The following is a 21,631-nucleotide window of genomic DNA, read 5'->3' on the forward strand; positions in this document are numbered from 1 at the left end:
GTCTAGGGTTGGGATTAGCTCAGTGGTAAAGCACCTGCTAATACATACAAGATGCTAAGTTCAAATCACAGTTCCACAAAAACAAACACACACACAAACAAGCAAGCAGACCCAATTCTATCTCTACCCGCAATGTGCGGCAGCTCTTCCTCCTGGGCATCCGCTGCTTGAGACCTAACTCTGCTTCATTCCTTACCTGGATCCGAGACCGGGCCAGATACACATTAGATTTCCATTCAGTCTTCATTCTGCGGTACTGTGAGGACTTGGAGTGGACAAACTGCTTACTGTACGGTGCGTTCAGCTCTCCAGTGACTGTGCTCTGAAACGACTTTGAAGTGCTGGTGCTATTCAAGGTGTGAGGCCTACAGAGGACGATGTACCAACAGGACAATAAAAGGACAACTGAAGACACCTCTGAATAATGTGAACGCTACGCCAATTAAAAGTCTTACTGACAGACACAGAAAGCTGCCTAGCAGAGACACAGAGCATCTTCTGAGGTTGTCAGGCACATACACAGCCAGAGACAGCAGGGTTTGTAAGCAGCAGACAAATCAAGCACAAACCCCACTACGGTGCCTGGAAGCCCTGGGCTGTACTATGTGAAGATGAAGTAAGATACCTTAACACAAACCTCTTCACATGGGCGCTCATTTTAGGTTCCGCACGGGCACAGCCTGTGGGGTTAACGGCAAGAGGAAGTTCCATGAGAGGATTGCGGCCGTACCGGAAGGTGTAGTTTTCACATGCCTCAACCCCAGGTAGCTATAAAAGAAGAAAAATACACAAAAGGGTAACTGATCTGGCCAAGGATATAATCTTCAGCCAGGCCCAGGGTGAAAACACTTTAGATAGGGTTTGTATGTTTTTCCCTTAGTCAATGACCTATTTAATAATGAGGCTACAATCCTAACTATTTGAATGATGTACAAATCCAATCTCAAAAAAGACTTGGTAAGCCACGTTTTCTTGAGAAGACTAACTACTGGAACATCAGCCAAAGCCCTCCTGCGTCAGGCCAATCTGATGTTTCAGTTTACAGACAGGAAGCAATGGTCACAGTGTGATGAACATGTCTGTCTGGATGTTTAGAACACAGAGCAGGGGAGGACATCTCTGGTTTAGTTTCTCTTCTCACTTCTGTCCAATGTGATCATGACACAAGGCTGTCACTCACTGTTCTAGCAGTTTTGGTGGTAAATTCAGGTCTACTTGGAAGTAATTAATATGTTCAAGGTTTCCTTTATATTTATTTTAAATTTTCCACTTATCCCTGTATATGTCTATGCAGACAAAGGATGAGTGCCGAGTGCCACGGTGAGCCTGGAGGTTGGGATGAGCTGCGGTTGGCTCTTTACCTCTACATCCTGGACCGAGGCTGTCAGCTGTGGCCATGCCTTTGCACGCTGAGCCGCCTCACCAGCTTGGTCTTTTCTACAATGTTGGTTTTTTTTCTTATTTTCCTTTTTCTTTTTTTGTAGTTTGGAGAATCCCACCTAGCCCTCAAGCTTTTGAGGCCAGCACTGCACCACTGAACTAGAGCCTTAACACTCTTCTTTCTTTTTTAAAATTCTGAGACAGGGTCTCAGTAGGTTGCCCAGAGTGATCTTCAACTTACACATCCACTTCAGCATCCTAAGTGTCTCAGATGTCAGGCCCTCATCTCCAGGCCTGGCCCTAGAACACAGTTCTAGTGACATACACCTCCTGTCGTTACACTTGACAAACACACTGACACCTCCATTCAGAGAAGACACCAGTCAGTGCTGCTGCGTTCTACTGCTCTTTGGGACCACCCACCCCTAGGACAAGGGCAAGAGAATGTTAAGAAAAGTTAAGGAAAGGGGGGAAAAATCTGCAACAGGACTTCTGCAGGCCAAAGGTCTCCTGACCCACATGGATCAACAGGACAGATGACACGAGCTGCTCTGAGAAACTTGATACTGAGCTCACCAACTGACCACCCACACTCCAGTTCTGTGTCCTGGAGAGCAGGAAGGTTTCCGTCAGCAGCACTGTGAATGCTGGATTAGAAAACAGGCCCAGGCTTAGACATGACCAGGACTTACTGACTCAGCTATCCGTGCCACCGCAGAGACAGTCAGGCCAAACAGGTCTTCTCCTTTCAAATACGCGGGGAAAAGCTGCAGCATTTCCGACTTTTTTCTTACACATGCCACAGGCTCCAAAATTTTATCCCAAACATCTATATATGAACAAAAAAATAATTTTTAAGAGGAATTTCCTTTTAGTTAAATAAAAAGTACTGGACACAGTACAAAACCAAGAGAGGATGAAGAAGAGTCACTCATAAAGACCAATTGGTTTTCAAATAAAAATCTGGGCAGCAACGTAACGAACATGTCTGTCAAATGGCAGCAACTTATTTCAAAGATTCGATGCTATCTGGAGGAAAATAATGCCACCGTAAGGACAACCAGTGAACATGATAGGCGATAGTGAATTCAGTTGGATATGGAACAAAGAAAATAGACTATTAAACAGGAATTATTCAATTAGCAATGGCTACAGATGGGCATGCCCTCAGATGAGAATAAAAACAGAACGGGGAGTTTTTTAGAAATACCTTTAGACAACTCCAGTTCTTAAAAACTGAAAACATTTTAAAAAGCTCTTTAGTACTTTCTGCATCAATAAAAATGATAATAAAAGTGCCCAGTAGTACAAAAGTTTGTAATTCCCAGCTTTAAATCTGAAGCTGAGATAAGACAAAATCATAACAATGCCTTAGACATGGTCCCTGCTTTCTGGCTCTGACCTTGATAGGGGTCCAAGGCCCCACCTCTCCTGCTCAAGCCTGTATAACTGCAGATCAAATGAGGTGCAAGCTAACACAGCACCCAAACAGTGTGCTAACACAAAGAGGCTTAAGATTGACCTGCACTGACAAGTAAAGGACCTTCATGAAACCATCACAGACAGACAGACACTGCCATGGACCACCCACTGGCCTGACAGCAGCATACAATCCTACCTTTAGGTGATGAATCACTTAAGACCAGGTCCTCATGGCCTTGCTCTACAATCCTGATGACAAACACGGGCCGCCCGTCTTTCTCCTCAATGGAGCACAGGTACCGGCATCGACGGTTGGCGTAGCGAGTGCTCCAGTATAACCGGCTGGCCTCATAGCCCACGGGGAAGAGCGCTTTCGAAGAGTGGAATGCTTGCATCTGTTGTGGAAGCAGCTGACCAATGGCATGGAAGATGAGGCTCCCAACACGAAAGGTATGGTCCCGCTCTCCCCGTTGCACAATACTAGCAATTTGCCGTACCTCATCTCGTTGCACATAGACCCTCCTGAAGACTGCAAAGTAACTCAATTCTTGCTCATGGATTCCCTTTGGTTTGTGCATGGGGCAAAGCATTGTTTTGTCTTTAAAAAACATGCATTGTGCTTTAGTGGCGCAAGTGAAATGATAAATATTGGTACATCGAAATCTGTGACATCCACTGGTGGCCCCTGTCTTATGACAGAAGACACATTTCATTTGTAGACCTCTCCTCAGCGCTAGCTCCACGTTTATTAAGGCACCAGCCTGTGTCTCATAGACCTCTGTGGACCACAGAGCACAATTCAAGTGGACCCAGAGGTCCAGGTCCAGGTTGAGCAGCCTTGCTGGCCCATCTGTTAGCCCATCACCTTCTTCGTGACAAAAGCAACACTTGCGATAGTCTTTGGGGACAGGGTCAGGTTTAAGGGAAGTGCCCAATTTCTTTAGAAATTCATCTATCTCATCCTCACAGGGCGGTTTAAAGGTCCCCTTGGGGATGACAATATGAATGCTCCATTTCTTCCACTTCATCCCTCTCCACTTTTTATTCAGTGGTCTACAGTCCTCCAGCCCGACAGGCACCGTCCTCAGCCGAGGCTTTAATTTGACTGTCACCTTGAGCTCGTCAGGCTTGGACTCTACTTTGGCGGCTTCAAAGGCTGGAGGGAAGGTTATAGGAGGTGATGCAGGAGGGGAGACTTTCTCCTGGAACTGAGGGAGACAGTGTACATCCAAGGTGGAGATGTTGTTGCTATACTGGTGAAATGCTTTGGAAGGCTCCTTCATAGGGGACTGTGGCAGTGACGGAAGGGGTTCCTGGGCAACAAGAAGAAACCATGAGAAAAGGAGGGAACCCCATGCCCATAAAGCAAGTCTTCTGATGGTGAGAAGTTGAACGGTCTAGGACTTAAGCGGCAGGCACAGATGAGTACATTTTTAGGCACAGCAAGCTGACCTTAACACCGAGGATAATTCTTTAGGAGTAGTGGAAGGTGGTAAGGGTGAAGGGGAACAGGCCTCCAAGCCTGTCCTAGTCACAGTCTGGAGACTATTTTCTTCAACTTTCTTGGGAGAACCCCCCGACCCCCGCTGCTCCCCTAGATCAATGATTTCAGGAGATCAAATTCAATTTGTACAACTGATCAATGTATTCACATTTTTAAGACCATGGTAGCATCAGCCACAAAGGGTTCTGTACTCATTAGATTTTGTCTGTTAGTCTTAGGCTTCATCAATTGCCATGAGAAACCGAGAAGAAGGGAGTGCCCTGACAGACAGTGAGTAAGTCACCTGAACACAGCCTCTCAGCTAGGAGAGAAAAATACTAGCTCCTCTCAGCTATGCGACAGACTGTCATGGCTCTGCTCATATCCTCATCCTGAAAGGTGGCTCAGGGTTAAATCCAGAGTGGGCCACCCCAAGTATCACTACATGATGAAAACCCATTCCCACGCTCTAAGAATACGTTTTAATTAAAAGCCTAAATTTGTTTGACAATTTGAATTTTATTATACCAGGGACTTATACATGTTAAAAAAGTAGTTTCTTTTGAGAAAGGCATATAAATGAAATCACATTAATGAAACCATATTGAAGCAGTGACTGGCAGCTTTATTATTCCTTCAAAACACATCATTAAAAATGTATCATTTGAACAACTACTTTGTTAAATATACTTAATCCGTACAAATCATACAGAGTAGCTGGACATGCGTAATGACGATTTCTCTTACAATTAAGGAATACACAGGATTACCTTTTTTACAAACCTTCCCAACTGACCGATAAAACAAAAATATTAATATTCAGTGGGCTGTTTGTAATTAGTATAATGTATGATGCTAATACCAATGCTCTATTTAATTCTACACTCTTAAAATGCAGTTGAGCTAGGGGCTGGAGGCTGCTCTTCCAGGGGACCAGAGCTCGGTTCCCAGCATTCATGTGGTGGCTTATACCTAGCTGTTACTTTAGCTCCAAGGGATCGAAGGCCCTTTTTTGGTCTCAAGAGGCATACACAGGACATACACACACATTCATACTACACATATAGACGTGTAAATAAAAATGTTAAAAAGTGTTTTAAATGTAATAACTACTGATCCGTATGTGGCAGCGCACACTTGAAATCCCAGCACCTGAAGTCTCAGACGTTTACATTTTTTTTTCATTTTCTCAAAATAAAATACTAGACGTGTGTGTATTTGTATGCATATTTGTGTGTGCGCCTGTGCACGTGTGTGTGTTGATGGTGGGGTGTCAAGCCAGACTAAGGCAGGAGGATTGAGTGAAAGGCTGCTCAGTGACCCCGACAGTAAATATTAAAAGGCATGGGATAAACTTGGTGGTAAAGTAGTCGGCTAGCATGTACTGGGTCCTACACGCAGCCGTCAATGCCACTAAATAAATAAATGGGTGTTAAAGTGTAATTTGAACTTTTCTACTTTTTATTAAAGATACCTGAAGGTTATTTTAGGCTTGTCTGTCAACTTGTACCATCTTACTAGGATTCCCTAGAGGTGCTCTCTTGAGGATGGGATTGTACCCCCAAAGCAGAAATAAACCCCTCAATATACTTTCCTCACTTTACCTTGTTGTCTGAAATTTTTGCTTGTGCAGTTGTTGAATAAAGAATATAGCAGTTATTACTACAAAAGACAATGTCCTTTTCCATCCTTCTGGCGCTCTCTCGGGAACCCTGAAAAGCAAGGGAAAGGCATGGGACCTCAGTGAGACACGAGCTGATGGACGCAGCCCGGACGGACTGCTCCTCTCTGGTTGTTTTCAGACGTGAGTATCACGTGTTCCAACTGAACTAATGCTGAGCTGAGTGGGCGTGGTGGTACACAGCTTTAATCCCAGCACTTTGGAGGCAAAGGGAGGTAGATCTTTGTGAGTTCAAGGCCAGCCTGGCTTAGGACAGCTGGGGCTAGATAGAGAGACAAAGAGTTTGGGGAAAAAAAAAAGCAGTAACTACACTGTCCATATCTCACTATTGTATAAATGTGCTCCTTGTCATGGACAAGTGAACAGTCTGCTGTAGCTACTTGGTTTGAAGCTGAGCCCATCTACTATATGACTGTCTATCATGTCCTATGGAGTACTTTGTCCTGATGCAGGAGTCACTGGCAAAAACAGAGGTAGGGCTAGGTCGTGAGAAGAATAGTAAAGTACCTTGTTCACAAAGGTCAGATCCTTGAATGACTTCCGCACACCACTTCCAAGAATGACCACTTTACAGTGACAGCACCACTGTGGCCGGAGTGATGTGCCTTCTGCTATCCCATGACTAGAATCTTTACATCCAGAAAGTCCTAAGGAATGGACTTTTGTTAGCAATTAAAACTGACCAAAGATACAGGTAGCACACAATAGAAAATGATATACTATCAACAAACAACAACAACATGGATTGCTGACTTACTTTATATTATGCTCTAATAAAATTTTCTAAGTTCTGGTGGCAGGGCATCTAATTTTTGACAATGAAGTATAAATAAAGGAAAAATACCCACTCCCAAACAGCTGAAAAAGGAGGCTAGCACAAAAGGATCAAACATAAACAAAGCCCCAAGATCCTCAAATATATACAATGCATCAAGAGAACACAGATCCCTTCTTGACAGGTAAGGTGACATTGCAAGTTCTATGGAAAAGAAAGAGCACTGAGTACAAATGACTTATGTGATTCACAGCCTCAGAGAGAAGTGAGAGCCAAGGGGTACTGTGTGTGAACAAGGCCCGAGGGTCAGGAGAGCAAATCTACACTGAGGGAATCTCTTGGGGGTAGAAAGTTGGAGGTCAAGGCAGAAAATGGCAAGAGAACCAAGAAAGAAGCAGCCAGCATCTAAGATTGCAAAGAGTTTACAACTTTAACACAGGTAACTTTCAAAAAGAGTTCAAAGATAAGAAACAGCCAGATTCTAGTGTAAATTTAGGGAAGACAAAAATACTACAAGGAATCCAAGGGATGAGGAGGTGGTGAGGAACAGGCTGGCACATACGAGGCCAGTGTGCATACGGAAAGCAACTTCATGGCATTAGGAAGATGTGCGGGTTATCAGAAATGTGTGTGTGTGTGTGTGTGTGTGTGTGTGTGTGTGTGTGTGTGTGTGTGTGTGTGTGTGTGTGTGTGTGTGTGTGTGTGTGTGTGTGTGTGTGTATGTGGGTGGACCGGGACCCAGGTATTCCGGTGGAAAGAAATGTGCCCTATAGAGAGTATGCAAAGGCAAGCGGAGGTAGTGTCAACATGGCACTATCTATGGCGTCATCTGCACCAGAGCGAGCAGGCCAACTGTGGCAAGTGGTTCAGGTATTCAAAGAACAGAAGGGTCAGCAAGCTCAGTCTTTGAGCAGCTTGAACAGAGAGTTAGTGTCAGTCTCGTTGCCATAGGCCCGAGCATAGAAATTCCCATCACACCACAGAAAGGGACAGCCAGAGAAGGTTAACTTATCAAAGACTACACACGAACACATCATTGCCTATTACTTGTTAAAAAATAAATCAAAATTTCAAAATGAGCAGGCTTAACTTTAACTGAGAGTGGATTTGGGGTTAACAAAAAGCTCACTAGCTCACCATTGCTCGCTGGAGGAAATGGTACATTAGGCTGCTTCAGCCGGTAAGAGGTTGCTAATCGGGGAGGATTTGCAGATCCTGGTGGAGGCCCACGAAGAAGCAAATGCTGCCGATACTCCAAACCTGGGTTTATTCTGTGGCTACTGACCAAACCCATGGATGGAACATCTGGAGCACTACTAACCTCATAGCTGTTAGGAATTCGCACGTGAAGAAGGTCGGAAAACGCAGCCACAACACTGCTAATGTTCTACAACAAAAAGTGAACATGGTGTTACTCACCTAGTCTTCTAGACTAGAAGTGTGAGACACTGAGGAGAAATATATACATACATACATACATACATACATACATACATACATACATACTGTAAGTTTGATTTCCAATAAAATATCTTTATAAATCTTGGGAGTTTTTAAAACAAATAAATCCTTGATAGATCATTAGTGCTGTTGTCTTAAGTTGCCTGTAGAAAGTTTCTAATACTTTGTGACTCTATTATTGACTATGGTTTTCTGATGGTTAACTTCCCCTCCCTCCCTCCCTCCCTCCCTCCCTCCCTCCACTTCTGTTCTGCCACCCGCATTGTTTCTGTGCAAACCGCTGACAGGAGTCTAACAATGGCACGCACAGCACAGCATAAGTGATGTCATCATCCTTTACCTCAGCAGCTGTAGGATGCAGGGTGATTGCCACAGATATAAGACCCGATCTGGGACCATTTGGGGATGAACCAAAAGGTGATGTAAAAAATAAAGTGCCTGGTTCAGTTTTGATGTCATTTCTTCTTGATTCTGAATCTAAAAGGGAAGAAAAGAATACTCATAGCTTTCAAAGTGAAGACATGTACAACAGTTACTTGGCAGACCGAGCTGAGCGTACCTCTCCCAGAGATGCTGGGGAGAATCGGAATGATGGGGGATGGCACAGGCTCGGGAGGCTCCTCCTTCACCAGTGACAGATCGGGGTACTTGTTCACCTCCATACCAACTACACTCTCAGGAGAAGATGAGGGGACGAAACTATCTGGAGTGTCCCGGTCGCCATAGTGGTCCTGAATCCTGAAAGAGGAACACACATCACCACGTGCAGCTCCCCTGCCATTTCTCCCAAGCCCACGGACACCACAGAAAAGTACTCTACTGGATCCATGAAAACAGGACACAGGTTTACCTACAAAACAGTACAAAGGGTATTCTTTTGAAAAAGCTGTACATTGAAATGTAAGGTTCTCCAAGAAGGAGATATTCAGACTACACCATGGCATGAGAAACGGACATCTTTGCGACCAAGAGGGGGGCTGTGCTGAACCGTCCAAGTCAGCCTCCATGGAACCACAGATACATCTATCTTGTCGCTGCTGTGTACAGTGGCAGGATGAGAGAAAACATAGTGACTGTGGTATTGTTGGCACTTAATTCTCTTAACTAATAAAACAGTGAAAAACAAAGAAGGGAGATGGTGAGGCCTCAAGCTATAGTGTGGAACATGGCTGTAGGCCTTATATTTTTCACTTCTCCCACTCACACTGAAGGAGAGCTGGAAAAGGCTGCTGGACAGTCATGTAAATCCAGGGATTCAACAGACGTCTGTGCTAGATCACCACATGCACACTCACAGGCTGGAAAGAGCTTCACTCTACAGACACAGCTAGGAATTCCTAACTGTAAGGTAAGAGAAGAAGGAGATGCTACATTCCAAACCCAAAGTGATACCTTCCATGTAGCTGCAGAAACATCTATCCTGTGCTGCTATGTACAGTGACAAGTTTCTCATTAATTAAGAGACTTAGATTAAATGGACATCTCAGAACAGGGATGCATCAGATTTTCCACAAAGGAATAAAATTCTAAAGAAGCTCATACATACTATTAACTACCTGGGTAGTAAATTTATCTACTAAGGGAGTCTGATTCTCCCAGTAAGATTCTTGGGGGCAAAATTGGTGATAAGCTTGTTGTAGCTTAGAGCTATTCTTTTCAATGATACCTCTGGTATCTCTGATGGTTGAGTTCTCATTTTAGATGTCTGTAAGTATCAATAAACCCAACAAATCATACGAAGAGCTGGGGGTGGGGGGGACAAAAACAAAAACAAAGAAAAACCCTCTGAAATATTTTGTGTAGAAGTTTTCCTATAACCATTAATGTCTACTCGATTATTATGGTGCTATACTGCTTAAATTATATAAGACTTTAAAAACGCAGAAACTAATTTCACTTCAATAGTAATGATACATTGGACAGTTTATATTCAAGAGTACTTTATACCTTTATATACTATTGCCAAATCCTAAGCACATTTTTAAAAAGAAGCAACCAATTTTAAAAATTAGCTTCTGATGCTGGGAGCAATGGTTTAGTGGTTAAAAGCCTTGGCTGCTCTTCCAGAGGACCCAGGTTTAATTCCCAGGGTGCAGGGCGCTTACAACCTGGAAGTTCAGTTCCAGAAATCCAATGCTCTAGTATAGGCCTTTGTGGACACCAGTTGTGACATGTATGCAGGCAACACACATGCACATGCACACGCGCACGCACATTCAAAAAGTAGCTTCTACCTTAATTCTTCATGATTATTGTGAGGTGGTGTTGGAAGAGAGGCAGGAACATCCACTGTCTTCGGGCCTTGAGCAATGGCTCGAGCTAGCAAGTCATCCTGAGGTCTGAAAGGCAGCTGAAATGGCTTCGGTCCTAAAGCTCTGGTGACTGCAAAAGCAAACAAATAGAATGAAAGCATGTAGAACACAGTAGACACAGATGGAACTGTTCAGTTCTGCAGACACTCAGTATACACACAGCTTTCAAAGGCACAGCCCTCAGAGGTATGAGATTTGAATGCTATTTATCATACCTTCGTGGCTCACCAACACGCCAGCTTTTCCAGCAAGTTCTTCAGTCGTTGCAAAACCATTTGCCATCTTCTGGCAAGCCATAGGAGGTGGTGTAGGAGGAAGAGAGGCAGGGGGTGTTGGAGGATTACTTAAATTATTCTGCTGCAGGAGACCAAAAAATTTTAAATTATATGCTACTGAGCAAATATGCATTGACCTTGCTAAAACCTAATTCTGTGAATTTTTAGCACAAGGAAGCAAGGCTACAAGAAACATAATCCAGAGGCATCTCCGTTCCAAATGCACAAGAACGAAAATATACACACATGGGGCCATGAGGTCATCACAGTAGAATGTTGTTATCCATTAGCCTACTTGGCCCAGCTTGAACATTCAACGTGGAAATAGAAAAACCCGATTTTTGTTATACTTAATTCTGTGTAACTGTTCTCAGGTTTCATCATTACAACAACCAATAAAAAGCAGTTTTAAAATTGGCTATGTTGCAAAAAGTAGTTAAATGTTCCTTTATTCAATTTTCATTAAAATGTGAAAATACAGAATGTGTCTTTAAGCTATCTATAATTTCAATTTACATCTCAGCTCTAAGAACCTGAACTGTTCAAGATCTCTGAAAGAAGCAAAAAGAGAAAAAATAACACTAAAGGCACCAAATATACTAACAAATACAGTTCACTTTTGGTTATCTCTCTCAGCCTTCCATATGCCACCCATTTGTCATTTATGGCTTGGTCTCCCCAAGGAATGCTGGCGTCACCTGTAATGACTACACATAGTAGTGCAGTGCAAGGGGAGGTTACAAGAATAAGGCCGGCAAGCAGCCTGAACTGAGGAAGGCTAACTGAAGAACAGGCCATAAGGACAGCAAAGGGAACATGGAGACAGTTGTCTTAGTAACAAAAGAAAAGCCACCAAGAAAACAGACACTCACATATTTTTCAAAATAATTGCTTTGTATAGGTCAGATGCAAAGTGAAGCGATCTTACGATGCTATCATAAAAATATTTAAAAAGTAGTATTATCTTGACTGACTTATTCTATGTTGGTAACCTAAGAATTAGTGCATAATTTCAATTAGCACCTAAATTATTTAATGAAATATATTAAAAGCTTTTAAAATCCATCTTCCAAGGTAAAATTTAACCATACCTTTTAGTCCTACTATGTACCGTCAATTCAATTCATTTTAAGAGTTAACAAAGGTTACAAGGAAAATGTGTTTTCTTTACGATAGAGAGATATAATGGGTATTCTCTACCATTTGTATTCTCATCTCACAGACATGTTAGAAATACTTAACCAGATAGATTTTTAATCTTTTAGCTGAGCCTAAGTTTCAGTGTATCTGGGAGACTATGTAAACTAGATGCAAGGCTAAGTAAGCCACACTCCCCGTGGTGGGATGCTCTCCAATCTGAGGCAAGGCAGCACCCTGGCAAAGAGACATACCTTGTAGATCAACTGAGAATAGTAGTCTGAGACCCCTTCAAGGGCGGCACTGCCAAAAGTTCCTAGAAGTCGAGTCCCACTATTAAATTGGCCACTGCCATAAGGAAGAAAGTGCGCAAAGTTCACTCCAATGATCGGTTCCATTAGAGGGAGCAGAGAGAGCTGCTATTAAAAAACACATTTAAAAAGTAATGTACATGATTAACAAACATGGAAGTGTTTCTGGGCTTCCTAAGACCTGAAGTCAAATAAGGATTGTAAAAAATAAAACTTAAAGATCTCAAGATTCCAAATGCTGGAAACTACAGAATCTTGGGGATATACGTCAGATAAGTTTTATTCCCATCTGTTAAAGAGATGCCATCATGCGCCTCACAAGAAAAACACGGTCTTTAATTTTGCTCAGTAAGAACCAGGGCAAGAATGGAGGCCAGGCACTGCCAATGGGAACAGAAATGGGGCGGCGTGTCCCTCCCCGTTTTTGCTTGCAATGAGCAATGAGAGTTATTAAATGAGAGTCCATGGCTGCATCTCTTTGGGTCCAGAGTCACAAGAAGTGGGGGATACAAAGCTTCCTGGTGTTGAGGCCGCTCCTTCTGAAGACAGTAATCTTGACCCTCACCTACTTACTAAGCCATCTCTTAGAATGTAACCCTCAAATGCCAATGGGATAAAGTGTGGGTTTGCTGGCAAACAAAGTCTATTAGGTTCCTTGTCCAGATGTCCTTCCTCCCTGTAGCTCTCTATTTTAATTAGAAACTAACTGTAAGAAGGTAGAAACTTCCGTTTCCTAGGATTGACAAGGCAACACGTGCTCTCTCCCCTGGTGGAAGTGGCAAAGGGCTGTTCTGACAGCTCACCTGTTTCAAGTGGGTGAAGGAGTCAGAGCTGGAGTACACAGCCTGCTTTTCCTCTTCATCCTTCTTCCTTTTCTTTGAGCGAGGTGCTGCTTTTTCCCCCGTCCTCTGTGTCCGTTTGCTTCGCTGTTTCTTGGTTTCACTTCCTCCATCTGTTTTTGGCAACTGGCTGTTGCCACCTCCAAAACCACCTTGCATTTGAGCCCCCAAAGTTTGCTAATGTAATTGGAAAGGTTAAGAAGTAAGTAACTACCCACATGCTTGGTTCTCAGTTCATGCTAGACTAGCTCCAACTCGTGACTCATTCCTACCATGGCATCCCATCTTAAAGAGGGAAGTGACAGAGTGAAGTTGTTTTCTGAAAATAACTGTTCCCTCTTCCCTCTGCATTAAGGTATATTAAAATATGAAAAATAGCCAGCCTCAGCAACGTAGGAAATTGCAGAACTCTTAGAAACAAGAATGAGGTATGGTTCCTTGCTATCTAAGCTGAGACCAGGGAGGCACCATGCCAGGTGAATAGGCAGCTTCTGAGCCGTGTTCTTGACAATGTATTTTCCCCCATAGGAACTGCTGCTGTAATCTGAGATGTGAAGCTAATTCACAAGTTCCAGGAACATTTTAAGCTCATGCACCAGAGGTAAAAAAAACAGCAGCTAGAAAGCAGTAAGATGTCGTACTGGCCCCTCAAACTAGTGTCAACATCTACATTTTTCATTCAAATGTAATGGCTGTGTACTAATATAGCCAAAATAAGAGAACACAGATAACAGCAAATTAATCTTTCCTTTACTTTTAAAAAGATTTGTTCTATTTAATGTGTTTGAATACCTTATTTATATGTATACAATGTATAGACACCATATGCATGATGGTGCCTGTGAAAATCAGAGAAGAGTATTGAATCTTCTCTAACTGGAGCTACCAATGGTTATAAGGTACCATGTGGGGGCCAGGAGCCAAACCCAGGTGCTCTGCAAGAATTATAAATTCTAACCTTTCAGCCACCTGTCTCTAGCCCCCTTCCTTTCCTTTTGCTTTCAAGGCCACAAAGATGTGAGATTAATACAGGCCTTGAAAAAGGTTTTATCGAAGTCTGTAGGTATCAATATCAAAACATAAACATCACATGGGTGGCAAATTATAGGTAAAGGAAACAGTAACAATTTTAGCCCATGAGCCATGTGGTCTGTGTGAACTACGGGCTCTGATATGATACAGTACTGCAAAAGCAGCTGTATGGTTTTTATAAATGAGTTGGCCATGGTCCAAAGCTTTTAAAATTCATGAACAAATTTAAATTTCATATAATTTCATTTATTACAAATTACTTTTTCTTCTTAGTGCATATAAAGGGAGGAAGGAGGGTGAAGCAGGCATATGTTGCCTATGCCTGGGTACATCCCTGCTTCTCCAAGAGCAGTGTCAGAGAAACACAGCAGCTCCTGGGACTGATTAGAAATGCAGATTCTCTGGTCCAACCTACAACAAATGAACCAGCAATCTCGGTCTTAGCAGGGCCACCAGATGCTTATATAAGGGTCATCTGGGGAATGTTGCTGAACAGTGCATTCTGACTTAGGAAGACAGTAGCACGAACAAATCTGGTATGCTCTCAAAGCACCCCAGGTAACATGGATGCGGCCGTCCTCAGGGACCTCTGAGTTTTGTGATTGGCTATGAAGGCTGAGCAGGCAAGCATGTTAAGCATGTGACTCAGCCACCTTAGATGCTTTACAGATGTCGTCTCTAAATGTACAATTATTCTAGAGTAAACTCAACCATGTTTCAAAAGACAAGGATAAAAATTCACCAAAGATTTTGAATTTTTTATTAGTTTGTGCAAAAGTTTCACTTTGTGGCTCAGACTGCCCTCAACTCAGACTGAGTGCTGAGATTACAGGCAGCTTCCACTGTGCACAGCTTCAGATAGTTCCTGTTGTTCTTCTAATCACAAGGGCCAAGACATACACCTCATGCTCATTTTAATATCTTAGTTTCTGCCTTTCTTACTTGACATGTGCCTGCTTCCTTGTGCCACTAAACATTGGTGTAAGGCACAGATTTTGGTATGAACATGCCGACGGCAGTTTCTATGTGAGTAAAGCCCCAGCAAGTCTGAGGTGAACACATGGGCATCTACACATCTGTGGTTGGTCAAGTTCAGGAAGCTCGTTACTGAACCAAGTTTCACAAAAGAAAAAGACATTAGAAAAGGAAGGAGAAAAGAAGGAGTTGCAGCACATGGGGCAGAGAGGGCACAGTGGGCATAGGGCTGAGGGCACTCAGGATTCCCAGACACAAAACACCTTGGAGTCAGCAGCTAAGGACTGGACCTGGAAAGCATATTAGCAACTAGAAAAATACAACTACAAGATGCACTGTTTGCATGCACGAGACTCCCAAAGAATAGAGAGAACGAAGAGACAACCATAGCTGCCAATTAGACAAAAGTAACAACTGCTGGAGAGCTCAATCTCTACTGACCAACAGGAGACAACATTGGAGAGGAGAGCCAATCCTTGCAAAATGACAAGTCTCATTATCCTTAAAACTGCAAGCCTGGACAAGTCAGAACACTACTGCACTTCAATTACAACGTAAAAATGATAAAAACCAAACTGAGCTGCACCCCAGGGAAGCTGCGAACGCAGTGCTAACCGCTGCCACTTATGGAAGACAAGGAGCAAGCAACAAGCAGACCTATTCCAAAGACAGAGAAACGCCTGTTTGTGGGATAGCTTAACGAAGCTCACCGAAGTGCGGTCACTGTATTCAAAGCGTGTATTTAAAACTGCCTGTCATACAAATGTGAAGGAAATCCAATGTTAACACTTAAAATGGGTAGAATATCGATACATAGGAAACTGCAAAGATGGAAAGGGTATCCACATCTAGAGTCAGGTTATGTTTTCTGACAGTGAGTTCCCAGTAAGACACTCCCCTGAGAGTACTCAAGGGAAGTAAGACAAGTACAGGAGCTGTCTAAATTTTAGAAAGGCTAATAGAAATTATGCACTTATTTATAATAAAGACCCACACACTTCCTTTGCTATCGTTCGTCCGACTTGGTTATGACAGCTGAAACACACAGAAATGATGCACGTTTGCTTTAATGACAGGCCGATGAGTCACTCAGTCTGCAAATCTAAGGAAAACCAGGGTGCCATAGACGTAAAAACAAAAATGACTCTTTGAGCAAGAAAGTTACAAAATAGCTTTAAAATTGATAATTTGCTGATACTCAATCTTCTATAATAGTTTAAAAACAAAGGCAGTTGTTTTCACAACGGACACTTACCAATCCTTCTGCTGGATTCTGCTTCTCCACCAGTTTACCATCCTGTGTAGAGCTTTCATCTGAAGATAAAGTGCCCTCAGGTTTCTGAGTGAAAAGGGAAGAGGCCTTCTTATTTTTTAACAAGTGCTTCAGTAGTTCGTTTCCTGTGTCTCCTTTGGTAACAGGGGTTCTGGCAGGATTGGAAGGACACTGTATGGAGGAGACAGGACCAGCTGCAGTGTCTTTGATCTTACTACCAGTTTTCTCTTCCACTTTGGTGTCCTCCTGACTTGGGTATGGCTGTATCTCAGCCGTTTCCAGCTTTCTCTCTTCACTTTTGTTGGAGGCCTCCCCGGAAGGTTTGTCTGCCTCTGAACTCACGGGTGTCTGTTGACTTGAAGTTTCTTTTATGAATTCACTGCTGGGAAGTTTGTTTTCTGACTCGATACAAGGCTGGCCTGTTGCCACATTTGGAGTGGGGACACGGACGGGCTCCACTGCCTCCTGTTGTCTTTGCTGAGGGAGCTCACTGGGTGTGCTCACTGCAGGAGTGGAGGTAGTTTCTGAGAGGCCTGGGGTTGGTGGGGCAGTGCAGTCGGAGTGGGGAGTTGATGGGGCTTTGCTGGATTCTGCATCATCATCTTTTTTCTTTTTTCTTGTTCTCTTCTTTTTCCCCTTTTCTTCTGGGATTATGTCAGAATACAACTGAATGAGAGACTGGCTGGATCCTGAAAAATTTTGTCCCTGTGCTGTTACAGCAGGGTCTTGGCCACATGGGACACTGCTATTAGCTACCGGAGGCGTTCCTGGTAAAATTGGTGTGAATGGAGGCCTCAGTGGAGACTGCTGAAAGCTGGATCCAGAAAGATTTCCATGTCCTTGCTTAACAGAATGGAAGTTTGGGCTCCCACCAGAAGCAGATGGTGAATCTGGAACAAAGGGGGGAGGTCCTACCTGCCTTCGCTCATTGGTTTGCACGAAAGTTTGGTTTGGGGGTGAATTAACAGACCCTTGTTGGACAGTCTGCTGTGGTAAAACTGGCCCTATCTGCTGCTGGTGTTGTGGAGACTGCTGAAGGGGTCGTGGGGGTTGCAAAAAGTCACAAGGTCTGTCAGAAGCATAGAATGGCATCTGGGAAACAGGTGTCCTGTTGGCTAGCTCAGCACCCATCAGCCCATGCTGCTCCATCTCCATCCGCTGCTGTAGAGCTCTGTGTCTGTCTACTTCTTGCATCAGCTGCACTCGCTGTCTTTCCTGCTGTTCTCGTAAGCGTTCCTTCCTCTCTCGCTCTTGAAAACTTTCACTGAAAGGGTTGTTGTCATCAAATTCTACTCGAGGTGGTGGTCCATTCTGTGGATTTGCACTTGACATTGCCCCTGGGGCTGGTGTACAAGTTTTTAAAGATAGTTGGGCAGTTGGGGGCTGAATCCTAGGAGGGTTAAGGGGGAGGTGAGCAGGAGCACTGCTAGATTGCCATCCAGGTAAGCCGGGCATTCTAGCAGGGCTGGTGTGCCCAGAGATGACTGCTGTGTGCTGCTGGTGCTGAAGCTGCTGTGACACCATGGGGAAGTTGGGTTGGCTCATGGTGAGTGGGCTGGCACCTGGAACTAGAGGTGGCTGGGGCTGAACCCCTGGCATGAGGATGGGAGGGGCTAGGGCACACTGCTGCTGCTGCTGCTGCTGCTGCTGCTGCTGCTGCTGCTGCTTGATCCGATAATCTTCAATCAGCTCAGCATGCTCTTTCTGTTGTTTACGAATCTGAAACAGTAAAGTAATAATTACTCACGAACATGTAAGAGAGGCACCAAAACACTGGCTGGTAAGTTTTGGTCTATGATGTGATTTGGCTCCCTGGGACTCACATAGGAGGCAGACAGCCTACTCCTAAAACTTGTGACCACATGTGTACTGTGGTACATTTGAGCTCGTGCACACAAACAAAAATGTTAATTATTTTTCTTGTAAAAGTTCTTTGTACATTAAATATCCACAGAAATTCAAAAAGAATTTTCTGAAATAAGCATGACAGTCACATGCTATTTAAACTATAATATATCTAGCAGTAAAACAGAAAACAGCTGTGTGTGATGTCAAAGAAGTTACATTAATGCACAAGGTTAGAATAACTGAGTTGTGGCTAAAATTGTAACCATTTAGTAAGATTCTACTTCCTAAATATAGAGAATAATGCATTTTAAAAGAATTATTAGCACATATGACATTCTCTCTCTTAGATTAAAATGATTGACAAAACCCTAAATTTGGTTGGTGACACATTCAAATTATAATTTCTGAAAATGTCTCAGCTCTGAAGTGATTATTTTAAAGTTTCAAAGTAGATTCTTTTGTTTGTTTGTTTGTTGAGACAGGGTCTCTCTATCTATGTAGCCCTGGCTGTCCTAGAACTTGCTTTGTAGACTAGGCTGGCCTCCAACCAGAGATCCACCTAGCTCTGACTCCTGAGTGCTGGGATTAAAGATGTGTACTATTATACCTGATGGTTATTTTTTGGGGGAGGGGGGATTGGGGGGAGGAAGTGGTGGTGTGGATTCTTAATATATAATTACAAACTCAAGCCATAAGGCTTGGCAGCACACACCTTTACCTACCAATCCATCTTGCTAACCCATTTATTTGTTTAAAGAAACATTTGAGTTATGCACTGTACTCTGGGAAAAGGGCAGTCAAGATGCAATACTCATTCTGAGGACCTTGCCCTCTCACTTAGAAATGGGGAAGAAAGGTACAAAGTGATGCACATACCTTTAAAAAGCAGTCATCATCTACATTTTGTATTAACATATTTAATCCAGTACTTTTAATAGTAATCACATTTACTTTCTTGGATTCCTCAAGTTAGCTAGCATATATTTTGCAAAATTAAAAGTGTCTGGGCTCCTCTCCAGTACCGTATAACTTCTACCTTTTTCTTTTTTTCTTTCAAACTTCTGTTTAAATCTACTGTGTGTATGTGTGGGTACACATCTATCACTGTATGGGTGTGGGGGTCAGAGGAAAACTTGCAGGAGTTGCCTCCTCCTTTCCCCCAAGTGAGGACTATAACTCACCGGTAGACTGCTCATTTGCTATGCTGGTTAGCGAGGACAAGTTGATAATCTAGCGTCACTTAGGAGATGAGCCTCTTAAGTATGCCTGTGGGAGATTACCTTGATTCTGTTAACAGGTATAGAAAGATCTATCTTGATTTTGGAAAAGACTATTCCTTGGGTAGGAGCTGGATAAAATAGAGAGTGAACTGAACAGTGGTGTGCATGCATTGATGACCTGCTTCCTGACTAAGATTTCGATGTAAGCGGCTCCCTCAAACTTTTGCTGTTATAACTTTCTCACTGTAATGGACTGTGTAACCTGGAACCGTGAGCCCAAACAAACCCTTTCTTCCTTAATTTATTTTCAGCAGAAAAAGAAACTAAGATACCTAGTAAAATGTAAAGATTTAGGTTCACTCTCTTGTGTACACATACAAAATCTATAATAAACTACTTTCTTACTGAGATTACAGTGTTACAGGCAACTGTGTAGTGAGGATGTGCCTGTCTAATTTTTCAAATAAAGTATAATATTAGCTCATAAATACAATTTCATCAATTTATTTGAAACAAACTAGGCTTTCATCAAAATTATGCCACTACTCAGCGGGACTTTTGAAATACAACTCATCAAAGACAGAAAAGTGACTAAAAATACATTATCTTAAGTATCTGCTTTAAAAAGTATTTAGCATCAATAAAGAGTATGAAGAGAATGGATCTAGAGAGAAGCAGTTCTCATTCTGTAGTGGTCCTAGTCTGTAAATCAATGAGGACAGCATAATCATCAAGCTGTAGGCACACTGTGCTGCTGCCTCAGATGTGAAGGAAGACAACGGAGTCCAAAGCCCTAACCTTCAGTTGGCCAAAAGCAAGCGTGCCACATGGCCTAGACTAACTTGCCAGTCTCTCTAAGAGTCAAGCGGTAATGACAGCAATCCCTTGAGTCATAGGCAAGGTCAAATAAGACAGACAGACCACAGAGCGATTGCCATAAAGGGAACACTTCTATTTCTATGAATTTCTGAATCTCTTGTCTACAACAGTATTAATATTTGGAGTTCTTTATAAATTATAGCTTAAAACAAAGGCAAAGTTTAAGTTCTGGTGTACAACTGTATGAATGATTTAGCACACAGAGAAATTACAGTCATACCATAATCAAGAAAATGTTCTAATATAAAAAAGTTCCCATGCCTACTCTTTAGAATCAAACCCTCTTTCCTGTGTTCTCCACAGTTACTGCTAATAGACCATCTCTGTACCTGTCCTTCCCATGTTATATAAGTTACCGGGAAGGATCTCACTGCTCAGTGTAATACTCTCGAAATACAAGCTGTATGCATGTATCAACAGTTTTATTATTTTATTCCTGTGTAATTTTCTGATCAAAAACAGATGCACCAAACTTTAATTATCCCAAACCTTTGGTGGTGGGACCTGGTATCTTTTTTCCCCCTTTTCCTCCTTAAGATGGAATTTCATTGTGTTATATGCTGGCATGAAACTCAGTAACCTCAGCCTTTTCGCATAGCTGGGGTAACCGTGAAGAGGCCTGTTCCCAAGCCTATTCTAGTTTTGGATGACAATGGATAAAGCTACTGTGAACTTCCATGAATAAGCCTTTGTAACAACCCTAAGGTAGTAATTCATTTAGGTAAATAACTATTAAGTGCGTTCTGAACTCATCTTGCACGCTTCATTTTAAACTTGTTTTTAACAGTGATTTTAAAGCTTTACAACTTTTTAGCCCTGATGGTTTCTTTTTTTTTGGGGGGGGGTGGAAATAAGGCCCTTTTTAAGGTATTCCAGTTTTTTTTTCCCCTCCCTCTTTTCTTTTATGTCACTGTTTTGAAAGCACTCAAGGGAATGCAATACCTCACACATGCTAGGCAAGCTCACCTTCACTACATTAGAAACAAACATAAAAATATGTATGACAAAGAATTGTAGAGTCATTCAAATGCTCTATCTGAACTTTCATTAAAGTCAGAGAGCAAAGAATGAGGTAAAGACAAACAGAGTAACCAAACCCTTGCCAGATCTGATTCTTGTGTCAACACAGAGATCTCTGCGGGTCCTGACGTCAAGAAAGCCCTAGTCTATCAAATGACTAGAGCATGTGTCCTGCACAGTGGTTTAATTTTTTTCTTTTGTTCTTAACAAAACAAACAAAACAAATAATCCCCCAAACAAAAAAAAAGGTCTTACTATGTACCCTAGAGCACATTGGCTGAGACATGGGTAGCATGAGACTCAGAGGG

General features: G+C 42.7%; 1 protein-coding gene across 1 annotated transcript in view; it reads right to left on the bottom strand.

Moving 5' to 3' along the window:
• Positions 1 to 21,631, bottom strand: part of LOC116904494 (histone-lysine N-methyltransferase 2C) — a 162,713-nt gene that overhangs the window by 8,851 nt on the left and 132,231 nt on the right. Inside the window, exons 39-50 of the mRNA XM_032907291.1 lie at positions 16,339 to 18,075; positions 10,730 to 10,871; positions 10,437 to 10,584; positions 8,762 to 8,940; positions 8,543 to 8,679; positions 7,879 to 8,128; positions 6,474 to 6,613; positions 5,890 to 5,997; positions 2,999 to 4,115; positions 2,073 to 2,209; positions 638 to 768; positions 197 to 365 (exon numbers count right to left, since the gene is read on the bottom strand). Coding sequence (XP_032763182.1) covers positions 197 to 365; positions 638 to 768; positions 2,073 to 2,209; positions 2,999 to 4,115; positions 5,890 to 5,997; positions 6,474 to 6,613; positions 7,879 to 8,128; positions 8,543 to 8,679; positions 8,762 to 8,940; positions 10,437 to 10,584; positions 10,730 to 10,871; positions 16,339 to 18,075 — 4,395 coding nt within the window. The remainder of the gene's footprint in view (positions 1 to 196; positions 366 to 637; positions 769 to 2,072; positions 2,210 to 2,998; positions 4,116 to 5,889; positions 5,998 to 6,473; positions 6,614 to 7,878; positions 8,129 to 8,542; positions 8,680 to 8,761; positions 8,941 to 10,436; positions 10,585 to 10,729; positions 10,872 to 16,338; positions 18,076 to 21,631) is intronic.

Source organism: Rattus rattus, chromosome 6 (genome assembly GCF_011064425.1).
Source record: "Rattus rattus isolate New Zealand chromosome 6, Rrattus_CSIRO_v1, whole genome shotgun sequence".
Taxonomy (NCBI): Eukaryota; Metazoa; Chordata; class Mammalia; order Rodentia; family Muridae; genus Rattus; species Rattus rattus.